Source organism: Phaethon aethereus (assembly GCF_964289735.1).
Source record: "Phaethon aethereus genome assembly, chromosome: 3".
NCBI lineage: Eukaryota > Metazoa > Chordata > Aves > Phaethontiformes > Phaethontidae > Phaethon > Phaethon aethereus.
In genome coordinates this window covers 25157662-25176766 of record NC_138576.1, presented here as the reverse complement: position 1 = coordinate 25176766, position 19105 = coordinate 25157662, and the positions used below count along the sequence as shown (strand labels likewise).

General features: G+C 38.8%; 1 protein-coding gene across 1 annotated transcript in view; it reads left to right on the top strand.

Annotated features, from left to right (window-relative positions):
• CSMD1 (CUB and Sushi multiple domains 1) overlaps positions 1-19105 on the top strand; it is a gene marked incomplete at both ends in the record, with an annotated part of 1255958 nt that overhangs the window by 933642 nt on the left and 303211 nt on the right. Inside the window, 3 exons of the mRNA XM_081998094.1 lie at positions 210-404; positions 5072-5210; positions 12776-12963. Of these exons, the coding sequence (XP_081854220.1) occupies positions 210-404; positions 5072-5210; positions 12776-12963 (522 nt within the window). The remainder of the gene's footprint in view (positions 1-209; positions 405-5071; positions 5211-12775; positions 12964-19105) is intronic.

The window sequence follows — 19105 nt, the reverse complement described above, 5'->3', positions numbered from 1 at the left end:
ATTTGAACTATGTTGCATCTGTGTGACTGTCATTGGATTTAATGATGACTTTTTATTGAGGAGTTTTGTATATTTTCAATTATATTGTAATCTTGTTACTTATGAAAGGTTATTCCTTCCTAAAAAAAAAAAAAAAAGATATTTTAGAGGGGTGGTGGTTGTTGTTTTTGTTGTTGTTATTACTATTATTATTACTATGTTTTTATCAGCCTTTGGTCAGAATGAGTGCCATGATCCAGGCATTCCTATAAATGGAAGGCGTTTTGGAGACAGATTCCTTCTGGGAAGTTCTGTTTCATTTCACTGTGATGATGGCTTTGTGAAGACCCAAGGCTCTGAATCCATAACTTGTATTATGCAAGATGGAAATGTAGTATGGAGCTCTACTGTCCCACGTTGTGAAGGTAAGGGCACAATCTTTAATTTGCACCTACAGTTTGAATAATGGAATTATTTAAATTTAGCTTAATTTTTACGTTTTGCACATAAATAAGACTTCTTTAGCTAAAGTTATTCATTCATCTTATTTTAACACTCAGTCACATGAGAGGCATAATAGAAACAAAATAGCTTCCTTTTATATTCTTGGAATAACTTAGCATTCTAAAAATGTGGTTGCTATTCTTTTCAACTTCTGATTGTCACTATCATTACTCCATTGTGAATTATAGCTGTTATAACAGTTTTGTCTGTAGCATACTGAAGAACATTATTATCTAACATTATTATGTAACATATTAACCTGCAGTACATTTTTTCCTGAGAAACACAGTGAAAATAAAAGCTATGATTAATATTCATTATATTCCCCCAAAATTCCAAATTTGTTTGCGTGTTCTTGCCTAGGTGAATAAACACACTAGCTATACTTAGGATGAAATCTCTCTTTAGTATGAAATACAGTGGGAAGAAAAAAGAAAAAGGAGGCTTTTTCCTTGATGCTTAACAGTGATGGGTCCTAAGGCAAGACATATGAATGTATTTAATAAACAACTAGAGTGTGTCTGTTAAAAATGATGTTCAAAAAATCATATATCTTTTAGTAAATGATGGATATATAGTCAGACACTCAATTACAAGATACTTTTTTGAAGAAACTAATCCAAACCTTTTAATTGGTGTAAATCTCACACCTCCATTAACTTCAGTGTCATTGCAGTTATGTCTTAACTTACCATCAAAACTTTTACAGTTTTTATTATTTGGGCAATTTGACAGTTCAGTTCTCATAAGAATGTGCATTTCTAAGAAAATTTAGAGATACTGAAAAAAAAAAAACATGTTAGCAGCCTGGTAGAAGTAGTGTAATGAACCTAGATGTTCTTATTTTCTTATTCTAAATAAGCCATATAATGACTTACACAGCGAAGCAGGTTTTTTTTCTTATGTTGTGGTTTAACCCCAGCCAGCAACTAAGCACCATGCAGCCGCCTGCTCACTCCCTCATGGTGGGACGGAGGAGAGAATCGGAAGGGTAACAGTGAGAAAACTCACGGTTTGAGATAAAAATGGTTTAATCAGTAAAGCAAAAGCTGCACACACAAACAAAGCAAAACAAGGAATTCATTCACCACTCCCCATGGGCAAGCAGGTGTTCAGCCATCTCCAGGGAAGCAGGGCTCCATCACGCATAATGGTTTCTTGGGGAGACAGACACTGTAACTCCCAATGTCCCTCTACCTCTTCCTCCTTCTTCCTCCCAGCTTTATATACCGAGCAGGATGTCATATCTCTTTGGCCAGCCTGGGTCAGCTGTCCCAGCTGTGTCCCCTCCCAGCTTCCCGTGCACCTCCAGCCTTCTCGCTGACAGGCCATCATGAGGAGCCCAACAGTCCTTGACTGCTTAGCAACAACTCAAAACATCAGCCCATTATCAACATTTTTTCATCCCAAATCCAAAACACAGCCTCACACTAGCTTCTATGAAGCAAATTAACTCTAGCCCAGCTGAAACCAGGACAGCCTAGAGCAAAACCAACCCACTCCAAAGCAGGGAGTAGGGCGAGGTTCTTCATGAAAAGATGTTTTCTCCTTTTGAAACTCTATACACAATTGATAAAGTATTCGATATTATCTTTGTGTAATTTTATTTCCATAAACACATAGGTAAAGGACCTAAGATGAGCACTTTAAGAAAAAGATAGTAGAGAAAACACACACATAAATTACTCTTTAAGAAAATACATACGTACTCTTCAGTAATCCTTTCTTTGAATCTTGCAGGATGTTTACCTAGTTTTTAATGAAGAAAGGATTAAGCTACTAGACTATTTTTTTAGAATTTGCCTAGTGGTTTTTTGGCACAGAAGGAAGGATAATTCTTTTAAGTTACATTCAGGATGTCTTTCTCTCTGATGTGGATTCTCTTTCTAGCTGATAACTGAAGGAGTTTTGGGGTTTGGATTACAGTAGGGACCAAGCATCCTTGCTAGCTAGTTTAGAGATAATTTAGTTTGCTTCTAGTTGTCTGAGATTTCTGAGCAACTGTTGTTTTTGTTGTTGCTCTGCTTTGTGTCTTTGTATGCTTAACGATCTTTATAAGCAGCACCTGAAATATGTGCAGTGAGTGATGTGTTATAATCAGGTGAGGATCAACAGTCTTCTGGTTGTTTTTGGTTTTAATATGACAAAAATTAATTTGAAAAAACACGATGGAATACTTTTCATTCTTCATTAACTATACACATATAATGTAAATGCCATTTTCCTGGCCAGTCATTTTGCCCCACAGACATTTCAGCATGTGTATTTAGTGTTTTGTGGGTGGCTTTTTTTCCTTGCTTTCTTAAATCTGGAAAAACTTCCCAGAGACAAGTGCAAGTCATGAATGAAATCAAATAACGTCTCTGAGTTCAATTTTTTCTGTTAAAAACATTGAATCAAAACTAGGAATATTAATTTACTACTTACAAATACATGTTGCTATTCATTTCCATATAGCATAACAGGTTTTCTTGTCACTACTTAGAGAAACAGAAGAAAAATGACAAGATTTCCTGTGCTGCAATATGGAATTTGCTGATAATGATACCACTGTCTACTTGAGGGTTATACAAATGATGCTAAGATGAATTTACCTGACCTTGAAAGACTTCCTCTATTAGACTGTTCCATAGCCTTTGGTAAAATATAACATCCCAAAGCCCTGTTCTGTGACAGCTTAATTTTTTAAGGGACTTATGTTTCCCAAAATTTGTTCAGGCATTTCTGCTGTTGTTTAATCCTGCACCAAAGGCCTCTGATCCTGTTCTGAAAAGTGCTCCCAGTCTAGCCCTGTTACTTTCATAGCCCTGTTGCAATACTTTTTTCCCCTTTTATGGAGGAGAATCGAGTTAGAGAACAGGTAAAGAAATTTGACATACAGGGATTGGCTTGATGGGATGCATCCCAAAGTGCTGAGGAAGCCAGCCAATGACATTGCAAGGCCATGCTCAATCATCTTGGAAAGGTCATTTAACCTGGGGAGGTTCCTGAGGACTAGAAGAAAGCAAATTCCTATCTTCAAGAAAGTGAAGGAAAATCCGAAGAACTACAGGTTTCACCGGGGAAAGGTGATGCAGCCAATATTCCCGGAAACCATTTCCAAACAATGAAGAACAAGGTGGTGATTGGGAGTGGTCAGCATGGATTTATGAAGAGGAAATCATGCCTGACCAACCTGGCAGCCTTCTGTGATACGATGACTGGCGTGAGGGATGGAGGGAGAGTAAGAGATAATTTTTATCTCAGTTTTAGTAAGGTGTTTGACACTGTATAAGATTCTCATAGACAAGCTGATGAAGTATGGCCTAGAGAAGTGAACAGTGAGGTGGACTGAAAACCGACTGAACTGTTGGGCTCATAGTGTCAGTGACACAAAGACCAGCTGGAGGCTAGCTGTGTGGTACACTATGTACATAGTGGTGTACACAGGGGTCAATACCGGGTCCAATACTGTTTGAAGTCTTCAGTAATGATCTGAATGTTGTGACAGAGTGTACTCTGAGCAAGTCTGCACATTATTTAAAACTGGGAGTGGCTGATACACCATATGCTTGTGGTCCTGTTTAGAGGGACCTTGACAGGCCAGAGAATTGGGCTGAGAGGAAATGACAGGTCATCCTCTCTTCAGCATTGAGGTTACTTCTGGAGTGCTGTGTGCAGTCCTGGGATCCCCAGTACAAGAGAGACATGGACATACTGCAGTGAATCCAGTGAAGCGTCACAAAGATGATTAAGGACTTGGAGCATCTGTCATACAAGAAGAGGTTGAGAGAACTGGGGTTGTCTAGTCTGGAGAAGAAAAGGTTAAGGGCTCAGGAGGGATCTTAGCAATGTTTATAAATACCTGATTGGGCAGTATAAAGAAGATCGAGCCAAACTCTTCTCAGTGGTGTCCAGTGACAGGACAAGAGGCAAGGACACAAACTGAAATACGAGAAATTCTGTTTAAACAAGAAAAAACTTTCAGTGTGAGAGTGATCAAACACTGGAACAGATTTCCTAGAGAAGTTGTAGAGTGACTGCCTTTGGAGGAAGGGCATGATCCTGACTGGACATGGTCCTATGCAATGTCCTGTAGTGAGCAGGGGATGGACTGGATGATTTTCGGAGGTCCTTTCCAACTTCAACCATTCTATGATTCAGTGGAATATTTACAACAATCTGTTCCACTGAGCTGAAAGATTACTCAAAACGGGATTAGATGGCACAGTACCATGAAAATAATTAACTGTAAATTACTTGAAACAACTTCTGATATTTCCACATAAATGTGGAATTATACTAGAACTAAAAAATGATGATACATTATTTTTAATGAGATAATGTGCTTTTCAACAGAAGGAAGGATGGCAGAATCAAGTGCCATGCTCTGTCTATTAAGATATGTATAGAGTAATATGCTATGATAAGATACATTGAAGGACTTAAGATTCTGAAGAAAAATGCTCATAATGTAGAAAATTTAGTTGTGTTGTATAAGAAACTCATTTTATATGCTTTTTAGCTAATTTTTGTAAGTTCTTTGAATATATACTATTGTATTTAAAATACTGTGTATGATACAAGTATACATGTTTTTTTCTTATAGCACCATGTGGTGGACATTTGACAGCATCGAGTGGTGTTATCTTACCACCAGGGTGGCCAGGATATTATAAGGACTCACTTAATTGTGAATGGGTGATTGAAGCAAGACCAGGACATTCCATTAAGATCACTTTTGACAGGTGAGAATCATAAAGTCAAACAAGTAATGTATGAACACAAATATTTATTTTAACATTAAAGAAGAAAAAAATTCTTTAAGAACCTAAACCAGAGAAGGAAATTGTGATGCAACATTGACAATACCATTCCTCAAGCAGAAAATAAAATTTTAAAACTGTATTTACTTTATCATTATTTATGTTTCAAGCACTTTGCATTGTATGTCCACCTCCCAAGGCACAAAAAGGGGCATCTTTTGGACTTTTGACTACTTTTGTATTCAGGTACAACTATATATTGTCTCTGATGATGACAGCATAATTTTCCTAGGTTAAAAAAAAAAAACGATTCATGAAAAAAGGTCTGGCTATTGTGTGTTTGATACTTTTTTCTTTCCCATTAGGATTTTTTTTCTGATGCAACATACATTACATAGCCAGACAAGTCCATAATGCATTGGGTGAGCAATTGGCTGATGGGTTGGGCTCAAAGAGTTATAGTGAATGAGGTTACATCAAGCTGGTGGTCGCCAGTCACCAGTGGGGTTCCGCCAGGCTCAATTTTAGAGCCAGTGCTCTTTAATGTTTTTATAAATGATTTGGATGCAGGAATCAAATGTACATTAAGTAAGTTTGTCAATGATACTATAACTAGGATGAGCTGTGGACTTCCTCAAGGATAGAGAGGCCTTACAGAGACATCTGGATAGACTAGGCAACTGGGCAGTCACCAAATGTATGAAATTTAACAAGAGCAAGTACAAGATTCCCCACCTGGCATGGTCTAATCCTGGTTATACATACAAACTGGGGGACAAGAGGCTGGAGCCCAGCCCTGTGGAAAGAGATCTGGGGATTTGGGTGGACGACAAGTTGAATATGAGAAAACAGTGTGCCCTGGCAGCCAAAAGGGCCAACTGTGTCCTGGAGTACATGAAGCACAGCATAGCTAGCCAGTTGAGGGAGGTGATTGTCCCACTGTACACTGCACTGGTGTGGCCCCTCTTCGAGTACTGTGTGCAGTTTTGGGTGCCTCAGTATGAGAAGGACATCAAACTATTTAGAGTGTGTCCAGAGGAGAACGACCACGATGGTGAAAGACTTATGAGGCGTGGTTGAGGTTACTTGGTTTGTTCATCCTGGAGAAGAGAAGGGTGAATGGTGACTTCATCGTAGTCTAGAGCTTGCTCAAGGTGGGCAGCAGAAGAGGAGGTGCTGATCTCTTTTCTCTGGTGACCAGAGATGAGACATGAGGAAATGGAATGAAGCTGAGTCAGGGGAATTTCAGATTGGACATTAGGAAACACTTCTTCACTGAGAGGGTGGCCGGTCACTGGAGCAGGCTGCCCAGGGAAGTGGTCACAGCACCAAGCCTGTCAGAGTTCAAGGAGTATCTGGGCTATGCTCTTAGCCATATAGTTTCATTTTAGATAGTCCTGCGAGGAGCAGGGAGTCGGATTTGGTGATCCTTATAGGTGCCCTCCAACTTCAGATACTCTGAATCTATGATTCTACTTCAGTGTATATTAGCATACTACATAAAACAGTGGATTGCAGGATTTTATTTGTTTGGATACTGCACATTTCACCATGAGTACCAACACAGAGATCAAAACAAGAAAGAAAAAGATGTCCAGACATCAGAATATTGTTAAAGACAGAATCTTAAACTTCATTTGAAAGCATTAAAAAGGCAAAAGCCCAGCTAGAACTCAATGTGGCCACAGTCATAATGGACAACAGAAAAGGTTTCTACTAATATATTAACAACAAAAAGAGAACCGAGGAGAATCTCCATCCCTTATTGGATGTGGGGGCGAACATTGTCAGCCAAGGATGAGGAAAAGGCTGAGGTACTTCATGCCTTCTTTGCCTCAGTCTTTAATAGCCAGTCCAGGTATCCACAGGGTATTCGGCTCCCTGAGCTGAAAGACAGGGATGGAGAGCAGAATAAACTTCCCATTATCCAAGAGGAAGCAGTTAACGTGTTATGCCACCTGGACAAGTCTATGAGCCCTGATGGGATCCACCCAAGAGTACCAAGAGAGCTGGCAGAGGGGTTTTCCAAGCCACTCTCCATCATTTATCATCAGTCTTGGTTAACAAGGGAGGTCCCAGAAAACTGAAGGCTTGCCAGTGTGACGTCCGTCTCCAAGAAGGGCTGGAAGGAGGATCTGTGGAACTACAGGCCTGTCAGTCTGACCTAAGTACCGGGGAAGATTATGGAGTGGTTCATCTTGAGGGTGCTCACAGAGCATGTGCAGGACAACCAAGGGATCAGGCCCAGCCAGCATGGGGTCATGAAAGGTAGGTCCTGCTTGACCAACCTGATCTCCTTCTATGACAGGTGACTCGCCTAGTGGATGAGGGAAAGGCTGCGGATGTTGTCTACCTGGACTTTAGCAAAGCCTTTGACAGCGTCTCCCACAGCATTCTCCTGGAGAAACTGGTGGCTTGTGGCTTAGACAGGTGTACTCTTCGCTGGGTAAAGAACTGTCTGGACAGCCAAGCCCAGAGAGTTGTGGTGAATGACGTTAAATCCAGTTGGTGGCCGGTCACAAGCGGTGTTCCCCAGGCCTCGGTTCTGGGTCCGGTTTTGTGTAAAATATTTATTGATGATCTGGATGAGGGGATCAAGGGCCCTGTTCAGTAAGTTTGCAGATGACACCAAGTTGGGCGGTAGTGTTGATCTGCTCAAGGGCAGGAAGGCTCTGCAGAGGGATTCGGACAGGCTGGATCGATGGGCAGAGGTCAACTGTATGAGGTTTAATAAGGCCACGTGCCGGGTCCTGCACAGCTGGTTGACAACCGGCTGAATATGAGCCGGCAGTGTGCCCAGGTGGCCAAGAAGGCCAATAGTATCTTGGCCTGTGTCAGAAATAGTGTGGCCAGCAGGAGTAGCTAAATGATTGTGCCCCTCTACTTGGCACTGGTGAGGCCGCACCTTGAATACTGTGTTCAGCTTTGGGCCTCTCATTGAGGTGCTGGAGCATGTCCAGAGAAGGACAATGAAGCTGGTGAAGGGTCTGGAGAACAGGGTCTGGAGCTGGTGAGAGGAGTGTCTGAGGGAACTGGGGTTGTTCAGTCTGGAGAAGAGGAGGCTGAGGGGAGACCACATTGCTCTCTACAACTACCTGAAAGGGGGTTGTGGTGATGTGGGTGTTGATGTCTTCTCCCAAGTAAATAGCAATAGAATGAAAGGAAATCGCCTCAAGTTGCACCAGGGGAGGTTTACATTGGGTATTAGGAAAAATTTCTTTATGGCGAGAGTGGCCAAGCATTGGAACAGGCTGCCCAGGGAGGTGGTGGAGTCACCATCACTGTAGGTGTTGAAAAAATGTGTAGACGCGCCAGTCTTGGACGTGGTTTAGTGGGCATGGTGGTGTTAGGTTGATGGTTGGACTTGATGATCTTGAAGGTCTTTTCCAACCTTAATGTTTTTGTGATTATCTAGCTGAAATTATCATCCCAATTATTTTGCAAAAATGTTATCTCAGTGTGGACCTAAATTAGCACTACTGTAATGCACTGAAATTATGTCTCTCTGTGGTGTGCAGGTTTATTTTGGAATAAAAAACTATATGTCAAGTGGAATAATTTTCAGCCTAGTCTACCTCTTATATGGAGTCAGGAGGTACTGAAAATGCATTTAGGTACAAGGAATATGAACTGCAGCATGTTTAGTCTTTTTGTAATTATTACGACCTCAATTAGTGCTTTTGTCTAATTGTACAGTAGTAAGTATCTAGTTAAATTGTGAAATTTTTTTCAAAGAAAGTACTTAAAGAAAACAAAATTTTAAAAATCTTCACCCTTCAAGCATCTTTGTATCGATTTGATTAGGTGTTTGATCTAGACAGAAAAGTCACACTAAATACTCTATTTGACAAAAAGATGCAAAGGACGGTACGAAACACAGCACCTGGAGCTAGGCTTCCACTATTACACAAGGAGAGGCAATAATCTGTGTCTAGTTTCACCTTTGCATGGAGTCAACAGTGATGAGCAAACTTTTTCAGTGTCATTTAGCCTTCTCCTTCTAAGAGCAGGAATGAAAAGGGATGAAAATTAATGGAGAGAAGGGCAGAAGAATGTAAAAGCGACTGTTACTGCGTCAGATCAAAGATCAATTTTGCTTGATACTGGGTTCCTCACAGGGACAAAAATGCAGAATCCTAGGGAAAACTGTGAGGACCAGATAAGTGTATCTAATATTTCATTTCAGTACTGCTTCAATTTGCGACTCAGGACATTCCTGAACTGAAAGGTGTTTTTTTTAATGTGCTTAGTAAGTTTCTGCAGGTATCACTTCCATTGATTTGTTTGTTTCCCTCCTGCACCCATGTAAACATTCACAACTTTCTTCATTTTGGGGAACTCATTGGAATATGTCTCAGGCTGAAGTGTCATTGATAAGGGTGGTGGCATGTACAGACAAGGGGAACAGCAATTCACCAGAACTAGATGGCATTCACCCAAGAGTCCTGAATGAATACAACGATGAGATGGCTGAACAACTGGAAGTTGTGTGTAACTGTAACTGTTCTTTTAAAACTGTCTTGATACCTGTGCACTTCAGGAACCAGATCTTTTAAGTCTTTCATGGAGATCTAAGGAACTGCATACTGGATGCCCACTATGAAAACTTTAACAAAGTGTAGCACTAGTGGGACATGGGTAAATATGATCTACTGAGGAAGTGTCGATATGGCTTTTGTAAAAGAAATCCTATCTCAGAAACCTAGAATTCTTTGATGGTGTCAGAAAGCATAAAAAGACTAATAATACTAAGTTATTCAGGATATTAAAAACGAAGAATGACTGAAGAATTGCTGAATATTCTTACAAGACTGGATGTCTGGGCAAAAAAATTGCAGGTAGACTAAGTAAATGCAAAGAGAATCATATAAGAAAGATAAAAGACTCATTTGCTTTCATTGCATTCAGCAGGAATTTCCAGAATTTTAAGTTGCTGATTTTTTTCCTCATTAAACACTTAATATATTAATTATAAGCTTATATTTATTTGCCATCTTTAAAAAAAAAAAAATTAATCATCCAAAGCCTGAGGTACAGGGCCATCTTCCCAAAAGCAGTGAAAGCAAACAGGCATATTAGTTGCAAGATGTTGCAAGTTTAAAATTAGCAAGAACCCACTAGGAATAAAAATTGTTGTAATGGGTAACAATTCCTGTAGGAGTTATTTTAAGTTTTCTGTCTCCAGAAAGGGTTTGCAACCCACAGTTGCCATACCATCCTGGTAAGAAAATTACAATTGCTGGCTGAGAGCACATTATTCCTAATTAGTTTCCCTCACAAACAGAACTGTCAAAATAATTGAACTATTGAATTATTGATCTTGAGTCCATTCATTATGAGTACAAATAAAGTATTTAAACCAGCCTAGCTGTGTCTGTCTGTTTTCCTCATTCCACTGAAGGGTAAATCAATGTATAATCTCTGAAATTATGGAAAGGTACTGAAAAGCTGTCAAGTACTTTAGTGGTGCCCTCTGTGACTGTCTATTCCGGTAAATTAAACAGAACCAGAGAACCTTCCCAGACAGAAGAACTCATGTGTTTGTGCAATTAAATTTTGAAATAGTTTCTAACATACTCTTGAACTTGCCAACTAGCATTCTCCCAAAAAATTATCAAGCATGGCTGGGAGTTAGTGTGGGCATGCAACCATTCATAATAGGAAATTTGAATAATATCTCCCTGTTTGAGAGGTTAACGGATGTACGTAATAGTATGGATATGGGCCATTCCATGCTTTACTGGCAGAAGCTGGTTCTGAAAATGCTTAAAGGTATTAGCAAACAAACCTGTATTCCACTGTTGGTGTGGGTAGATAGCAGTGAAAGCAATCATCTGGATTTTAGCCAACATATCCAAATAAAGTGTGTAGCTTGGTTGAAAGCACCATAAATCTAGAGTCTTCTGTGTGAACAGGAAGAAAGGGTATGAAGGGCCTAAGTCAGTTTCCAAGCAGTCATTAGATCTGGTAGTTAAGCAAACAAATACCTTCTGATTTCTGAATGTGCTTTTGTTTTCAGGGGATCATGTGAGAAGAACTGTAGAGACTACTAAATGCTTGCTAAATCCAAACTTGCTGTTACTGATACTGATGTGTCTGTGAAGGGGATTTTACATGACCAATGCTAGTTGGTCTATAAAATATAATGGCCTGGAACTTGTTCATTCTGTCATCATTACCTAACAAAGTAGAAAGTTTCTTTACTCTGTGAAGGAATGTCCCACATATTTCCCCTTTTCTGAATGGTTAATAATTTGCAGTTTTCTTTAATTACAAGAACACAGTTTCTTATCTCCAGACCCAATAAACATATGTCCGCTATTGGCAAGACAGCTTAAGGGCATTCACTTTGAAAAAAATATTGTATTGCATAGGTACACAGTTTGTTGCTCTCAGAAGTTGAACTAATAAGCCGTATGGGGAAAGAAGATAAAATCTCAGAACATATGCATTTCTGAAAGATTTCATAAGATTAACATCTTACAAAAATAAGAATATTGTGTTTGCAGGCAAATATATTTAGACCAGTATAGATATCTGTGTAATAGCACAAACTTTGTTGACAGAAAAATTGATGTGTGCATGGTTTAGCAGTGTGCAAGAGTATCTGATATAACCACAAACTGACTTGAAAGGCATCTGATGTGAAAAATGCCAGTCCGTTTCATCCACAGAAAGAGCAGATTTGAGCTGTTTGATTTAATAATAATAATATTATTATATAATAACAAGTAGTGGATGGCTGCGCACACAGACATCTGTTATGAACTGGAGAAATATGATGTGGTTTAGTGATTGACACGGACATTGACTCTGCTGTTGATTTTGAAGTTACTTGTCCTTGTAAATCAACTATCTTGTTAGTCTCCTCTTTTTCCATTGACTATATTATCTGTTTCTTTGACACATTGAGCTAGACTAAGCAATTCTGCTTATTATAATTGTAACAAATGTCAAAATGAGGGCTTCATTTATGTTTAGTATTTTTATACTGCTTTACTTCATGGGACAAAAATAATTATTTAAAAGTGAAGTAGCAAACTATGTTAGAAAAAAATCTTTGGATAAAAAAATAAACAGTCAATTATGTAAAACAGCTTTTGCCAAATAACAAATATTAAATAATGAAGTTATTGAGATAGAATAATGAAATATTAGTTAAGATGTTCCTAGGATGTCCAACTATTTTTTAGTGTGAAGACAAGAAATTTGTTGTATCTCTATAACACAGTTTTCTTTGAGACAATTTGCATCTTTGTACCCAGATTCCCCACTAAATGTCTTTCTGAAACCCAGTTGTATGGTTGATCTGAAGTATATTACATCCTTTATGAATTGTATATGATACCAGAAACAACAAGCAAGAAAAAGGTGTGTAAAACTTTCCTTAGTTGTTATTCTCAGTAATAGACTAATGGATCCCTAGACATGCGATTTTTTGTGTGTGATACTCTTGATCCGTTACACATGGGTTGTATTATTTCTAACAGTTAAAGAAAATGATACCATTCTTCTACCTACCAGCTGACTTGCATATTCCTTTTCAGATTTCAGACTGAAGTTAATTATGATACACTGGAAGTCAGAGATGGTCCAGCTAACTCTTCACCATTAATTGGAGAATACCATGGAACACAAGCACCCCAATTCCTTATCAGTACTGGAAATTACATGTATCTGCTCTTCACTACGGACAACAGTCGTTCCAGTGTTGGTTTCCTTATTCACTATGAGAGTAAGTCTGGTATTTCTCTGATACATTTTCATTTAATTTTGAAAATAACATTCAATTTCAAAATGAGCAAACATGTGAACAAATAAACTTCAGTAATTCTATTTGTATAAGAACAAATTATGTTTACTCCATGCTGTACTGACAGATAACTGAAACTATTGATTCATTCTGGAAGTTTTTTCTTCATGAATTCCTGTATGTTATTCAAAATGTTTATGGACCTAGGTGTTTAATCAAATGGAGAGTAATTTTAGAAAATTACGTTTATGGGTAAAGACATGTTGTCCTTTTTGGTTTGGTTCTTTTTTCCCTTTTCTCTTACTGTCTCTTTCTCTGTCTGTTTTTCACTTTCCCTGGTGTTAAGGCGCTTCTGCAGTCCTGAGCAATGTTAGGCCTATACACAATGATTCCAAAATGCAAATAAAGGCATATTAATATCTCCCTGTGAACTATAGAATCATTATAATAGCATTTGCTTTTAAATTAGGAACACAGAATGGCATACATTAAGCTGTCTGAAGTCATACTGATCTTTATATGACAGTATAGCCATTCACTTAAGTACTGAATAAAGAGAGCATATGTGTTTAGTAAGGTTGTGTTAAACAACTAACATTGTTTTTATTAATCATTCTTATCTGGAAACTAACCTGATTGCAGTAAATTTGCAGTCATGTTGCAGCTGGAATGAGTGCCTAACCTTATATTTCATAGTTACATCATAACTTGGAAATTCTGCATATCTTCTTCTAGCTTTGTCTCAGACATGGCAGTGGTGGCTGAACAGACAGTATGGTAAATGGCAAAGCTGCTAAATTATATAAAGACAAGGAACAGTAGATAGGTTTCTGCATGAGTTAAGTGCAGATGCTGATTTTCCCCGATCGAAGGATTGATCTAGATGTGCTGTTATATTTTGCAATAGAAGTCTGAAATATTTATGTTTTTGTTTTTAATTTTAAGCTCCCTGTCAGGTGGATGTCTTTTGTTCTATTAAAAATTAAAAAAAAAGTAATTAAGTATCTGCACTACATATTCTTAAAGAGGAGAATCTAATTATGAAATTATTTAGAACAATATTTGTATATTCACTTTCTCCCTTTGTTGAAAAATTTAATATCTCACACACACATAACCCTATTTTTTCAGTGCTATTTCTCTAGGTAGTCTGATAAAATGTCAGAATTAGATTTGGTTAGTGCACTTTAAACTTTGAAATTCGATTAGATTTTTAACAAGCAAAGATGACAAAAGGTTAGTAAATTATCTACATCTTATTTTACATGTAGTTCCCAAGCATAGAATATTAAAAAACCCTTTTTTATAAAAAGCTAATATATTTCCAATTTTAAAATTCATAACAAAAGCTAAAAATTTTGTTTTACAGACTCTTTTTGAGCAGATTGACTTCCTGAATAAAGCAACTTCCTCTTTCTGTAGAAGTACCATTTAAAAGGGTGTCTGGTATTATTTTTTTGCTTAGAAATGAATAAAAAGTTGAAATTAAATTAAGAAAAAGTAAATGATTTAAAGTTCTCAGTTTAAGGCCTGAGAGTTTTCCTTGTTTTGTGAATTATATTTCCCATTAAATAATTATCCAAAAACATAATTTTAATAGGTATTAACAAAAAGCTTAACATGCTCTCTTCGTTACAGTGACTGCTGTTTCTCTTATGCTTTTATGTCATTGTGAATGATATTCAGCTGGCAGATTAAACATTTAAATTTAATTGTCGACATACAAGTGTTTAGAACCTGAAGCTTACATTTTTGGCAATGGAGATTTGGTCAATGTAATCAGCAGAGTCCACAGAGCAATCCAGTAAACTCTGAAGTAGAATCTAGGGACTATATTCGATTGCATAAGCATGGAGAGTTAGAGTTATTTTACGTACTATGCCACCTAGTTGCCAAGTACTGTACGAGAGATTTGGATCTTGCCACAAGTCCTTTGCCATGTCTACCAGTTCCATGGAGACATCCTGGTTACAGATGTAGGATAGCACTAGAAACACATATTGAGACAACAAAATTTATCTCTTTGCAACTTTGCTGAATAAATTGTTCCCTAGTTTGCCCTGACTGGGCTGATCAGATCTCTTTTGACTGTAGAAGGAGCTTAAAGACCAAACAAGCCTATAGACACATCAGTGGAAACATCTTGTCCTGGTTTCAGCCAGGATAGAGCTGGTTTTCCTCACAGAAGCTAGTGTGAGACTGTGTTTTGGATTTGGGATGAGGAACTGTTGATAATGTGCTGATGTTTTGGGTTGTTGCTGAGCCGTCAAGGACAGTCCAGCTTCTTGTGCTGGCCTGCCAGCGAGCAGGCTGGGGGTGCACGGGGAGCTGGGAGGGGACACAGCCGGGACAGCTGACCCAGACTGGCCAAAGAGATATTCCCTACCATACGACGTCATGCCCAGTACATAAACTGGAGTTGGCCGGGGGGGCGGAAATCGCTGCTCGGGGACGGGCTGTCGATCACGGGGTGGTGAGCAATTTCTGTATTGGGCATCACTTGTTCTTATACATTCCTTTGTTGGTATTATCATTATTGTTCCCTTCTTTCTTTCTGTCCTATTAAACCGTGTTTATCTCAACCCACGAGGTTTTTCCTAATTCTCTCCCCCGTCCCGCTGTGGGAGGGAGAGTGAGCGAGCGGCTGCGTGGTGCTTAGTTGCCGGCTGGGGCTAAACCACGACAGTTCTTTTTGGCGCCCAACGTGGGGCCCGAGGCTTGAGATAATAACGGTTGCAGGTCACAATATCAGTTTGAGTTGCATCATGCTCTCGTCTTTGCTGTACATGTTAAGGATCGGTGTTGGTTTCTGCGGGCTGCTGTACTCTGCAGTGATTAGTAATGTCTCGCCTGTGAATTTTGTTTTTAGAGCACTGACCTTGAGCTTAATGTGGTATCATCTGAGCTCTGTACTAAAGCCGTTACTGTATTTTGGCTACAGTCTTGTGGAGACGATTAGCAATTATACTTCTGCCTCTGAAAGGTTTTTTATGGAGGAAATGCAGAATGGTACCTTTGATACCCTCTATCATAACATTTCCTCCTTCATCACAATAATTTTTCAGTATTTTGAACACCCTTGGCTGGTTAAAATACCTCTATTGCTACTTCTGGGGAACATGGTTTCAGTTTTGTCTAAGGTTGGCAAGCAATTTAAGAATATCACCCGGAGATCTGCCCCAAGGCTGGATAGTTATGAATGGCAGGGCGTGTGGAACAGCATGGGCAAATGCCTGGGGCGGTGGGCACCTCCGGTGTTTTGGAGCTTCACTCCCGAACAAGTGCAGAATCCTGATAAACTAGCAGAATATCTGGAAGAAGTATGCTGTCAGCCTGGCAGCTCCAAGGAGACACAAATCATTGCCATGTGCTGGGGCCTGGCCCATGCCTACCGAACCCTATTTAACACTATGCAAAGGGGAGAGGGGCTCTCTGGGTCTGATGGCAATGTGGCAGGCACTGTGACTACTTCACCCCTCCTTAGTCAACCTGGTGTGCCCCGGTATTGTATTGTATTAACAATAATGATAATACCAACAAAGGAATGTATAAGAACAAGTGATGCCCAATACAGAAATTGCTCACCACCCCGTGATCGACAGCCCGTCCCCGAGCAGCGATTTCCGCCCCCCCGGCCAACTCCAGTTTATGTACTGGGCATGACGTCGTATGGTAGGGAATATCTCTTTGGCCAGTCTGGGTCAGCTGTCCCGGCTGTGTCCCCTCCCAGCTCCCCGTGCACCCCCAGCCTGCTCGCTGGCAGGCCAGCACAAGAAGCTGGACTGTCCTTGACTGCTCAGCAACAACCCAAAACATCAGCACATTATCAACAGTTCCTCATCCCAAATCCAAAACACAGTCTCACACTAGCTTCTGTGAGGAAAACCAGCTCTATCCTGGCTGAAACCAGGACACATCTTAAACTGAAATTGAATCTAGCCCTGAATGTCCACACTGTAGAAAAAAAATGCAGTATAAACAGAAACTTTTTACCTGTCACCAACTGGAACATGTATGTCCATATTCGCAGCATCAGTTGTACAGAGAAAGCTTGTTAAGCACTTCATACCTGTCTATAGTGGTTTCTTCTCACACTAGGATTCTCACAGAACAAAAATGGTCTCCATGTTGCATTGTGTTGTACACATTCATGTAATGCAACTGGAATTTGTTGCAGAGTCTCTCTTCTCATGCTAGTCAGCAGTGGGAGCTGCTGAAACATTTCTGCAGTGGGTATCAGACATACATCCTTCCGTGATCCTTACTTCTGTAGTGACAGATGTGCACATGCCAGAGGGAAGGTAGTTACGATAACCAGTAATACCGAAGTACTAAGCAGATTAAGCCAGTGTTTTCTGTGAACAAAACCAGGTGGAAAGACCCTATGAAGATGGTGAGTCAGGAACAGGGGAGACCAAAATTATATTTTGATTGCCCTTGCAGGCTTAACTATAAAATTTGCTAGTGTTAAAGATACTACAACAGAACTTCTGTTTGTTTCACAATTCTTCCACTTGTAGAAGACAAGGCAGCCAGTTCTCAGTTTTAAGAAAAGTTTCTGAATGTTTTATTTGGAAATTCAAATAACTATCTTATTTGGAAGTATCCTAAAAATCTTCCAATTATAGTCATAACTTTGAAGATAAATTAAATCACTGAACTGTGAAGCAAAAGGATCTTAATCTTGCTTAAAATAGAAAGCTCAGTATAAGCTATACCAAGTTGCTACTGAGATGGCAGTAATATTCTATTAAGCTAAAATATGCCTGTAATACAACTTTAATAAAAATGTGACCCCTTAAAGGTACTTCAGATGTGAAGATAATTTGTTAATTCCCTGCCTTAAATGTCTGTAATTCAGCTTTTTGATGACACTTCTAACATAGCTAATGCAAGACAATGCAGGTAACTCTTATGCACCTAAGGAAAAAATTAATAAATTTCTCATAATATTCTTTATGTAAAACTACTGATAAAATAGTCAATGTTATCAAGAATAATTCATCCACATTCTTTTGGCCACCTTGTCTCATGCCTCACTTACATCTCCCTCATCTCTCAGCTTCCCTAGTTATGTGGGCTTGGGGGTTTTTCTGCAGCTCCTCATTCTGTGAGGTAGATTGTGCAACCTTAGCCTTTTTCTTAAACCAAAACAGATAGAAGTACCTTTATCCACAGATTCCTTTCATGTAAAGGCAGAAGTATACAATCTTCATGGACTTAATAAAGTGTCAAGATCATTCAGACAACCCACCATCAGTTTAAGCAAGGATAACATAGAAACAAAATACTTCCTTACACTTTTTCATCTGAAGAAAAAATAATCCTTGTGAATCATCTGGATGTGAAGAAAAGATTCTTAATTTTTTCACTAACAGGACACAGTCACTGGAAAAATTTCTTGGAATGTTGGGGAAGAACTTTTAGTTTCAGCATTTGATTTTGCTCTGACTAGAAGCAGCAACAGAGCCTCATCAAGAAAGGTGATTTTTTGGAAAGCTTCCATGAACTAGCAGAATTTATGATTCTTAAGAAATGAAAGAATGAGGTAGCACAATTGTAAACAAGTCGATGATTTTCAGAAATGAGGAATTGGTAGGTGAATGTTCTTAGGAGTTAATTCAGAAAATTATTTATAAAAGAGATGATATTAAGGCCCAACAGCAAACTGTATTTTTTGGAGAGAAATGTTATCAATTTCTGTAGCTATTTAAAAATCCCTTTTAATGATGTGTAAAACAAAAGTTAATCATGTAAATGTTGGATATACTCAAGCATTGCTATAGATGGCCATGAAAGAATAACACATACCTCTTAGGATAAAATTAGAAAATCCAAAGTTACAGAAGCCAGATACAGAAAGAGTAACAAAAAATCTCTGTGAGTATATCCAAAATAAGAGGAAAGAAAAAAATCACTGCTTAAGAAAAATTTGAGCAAGCATCAGATGTCACAGGGAAGACTAAACATTCTGTTTCTGTTTTGCAACATTTACTGAAAAACTTAATTTTGACCATGTACTTAAAAAAATTAAGTGAACATTTACAAGGTAAGAATACAGCACATAGGAAGAGAGTACTACACAATACTGAGATAATTAAATGTTTAATTCATTAGGGGCTGT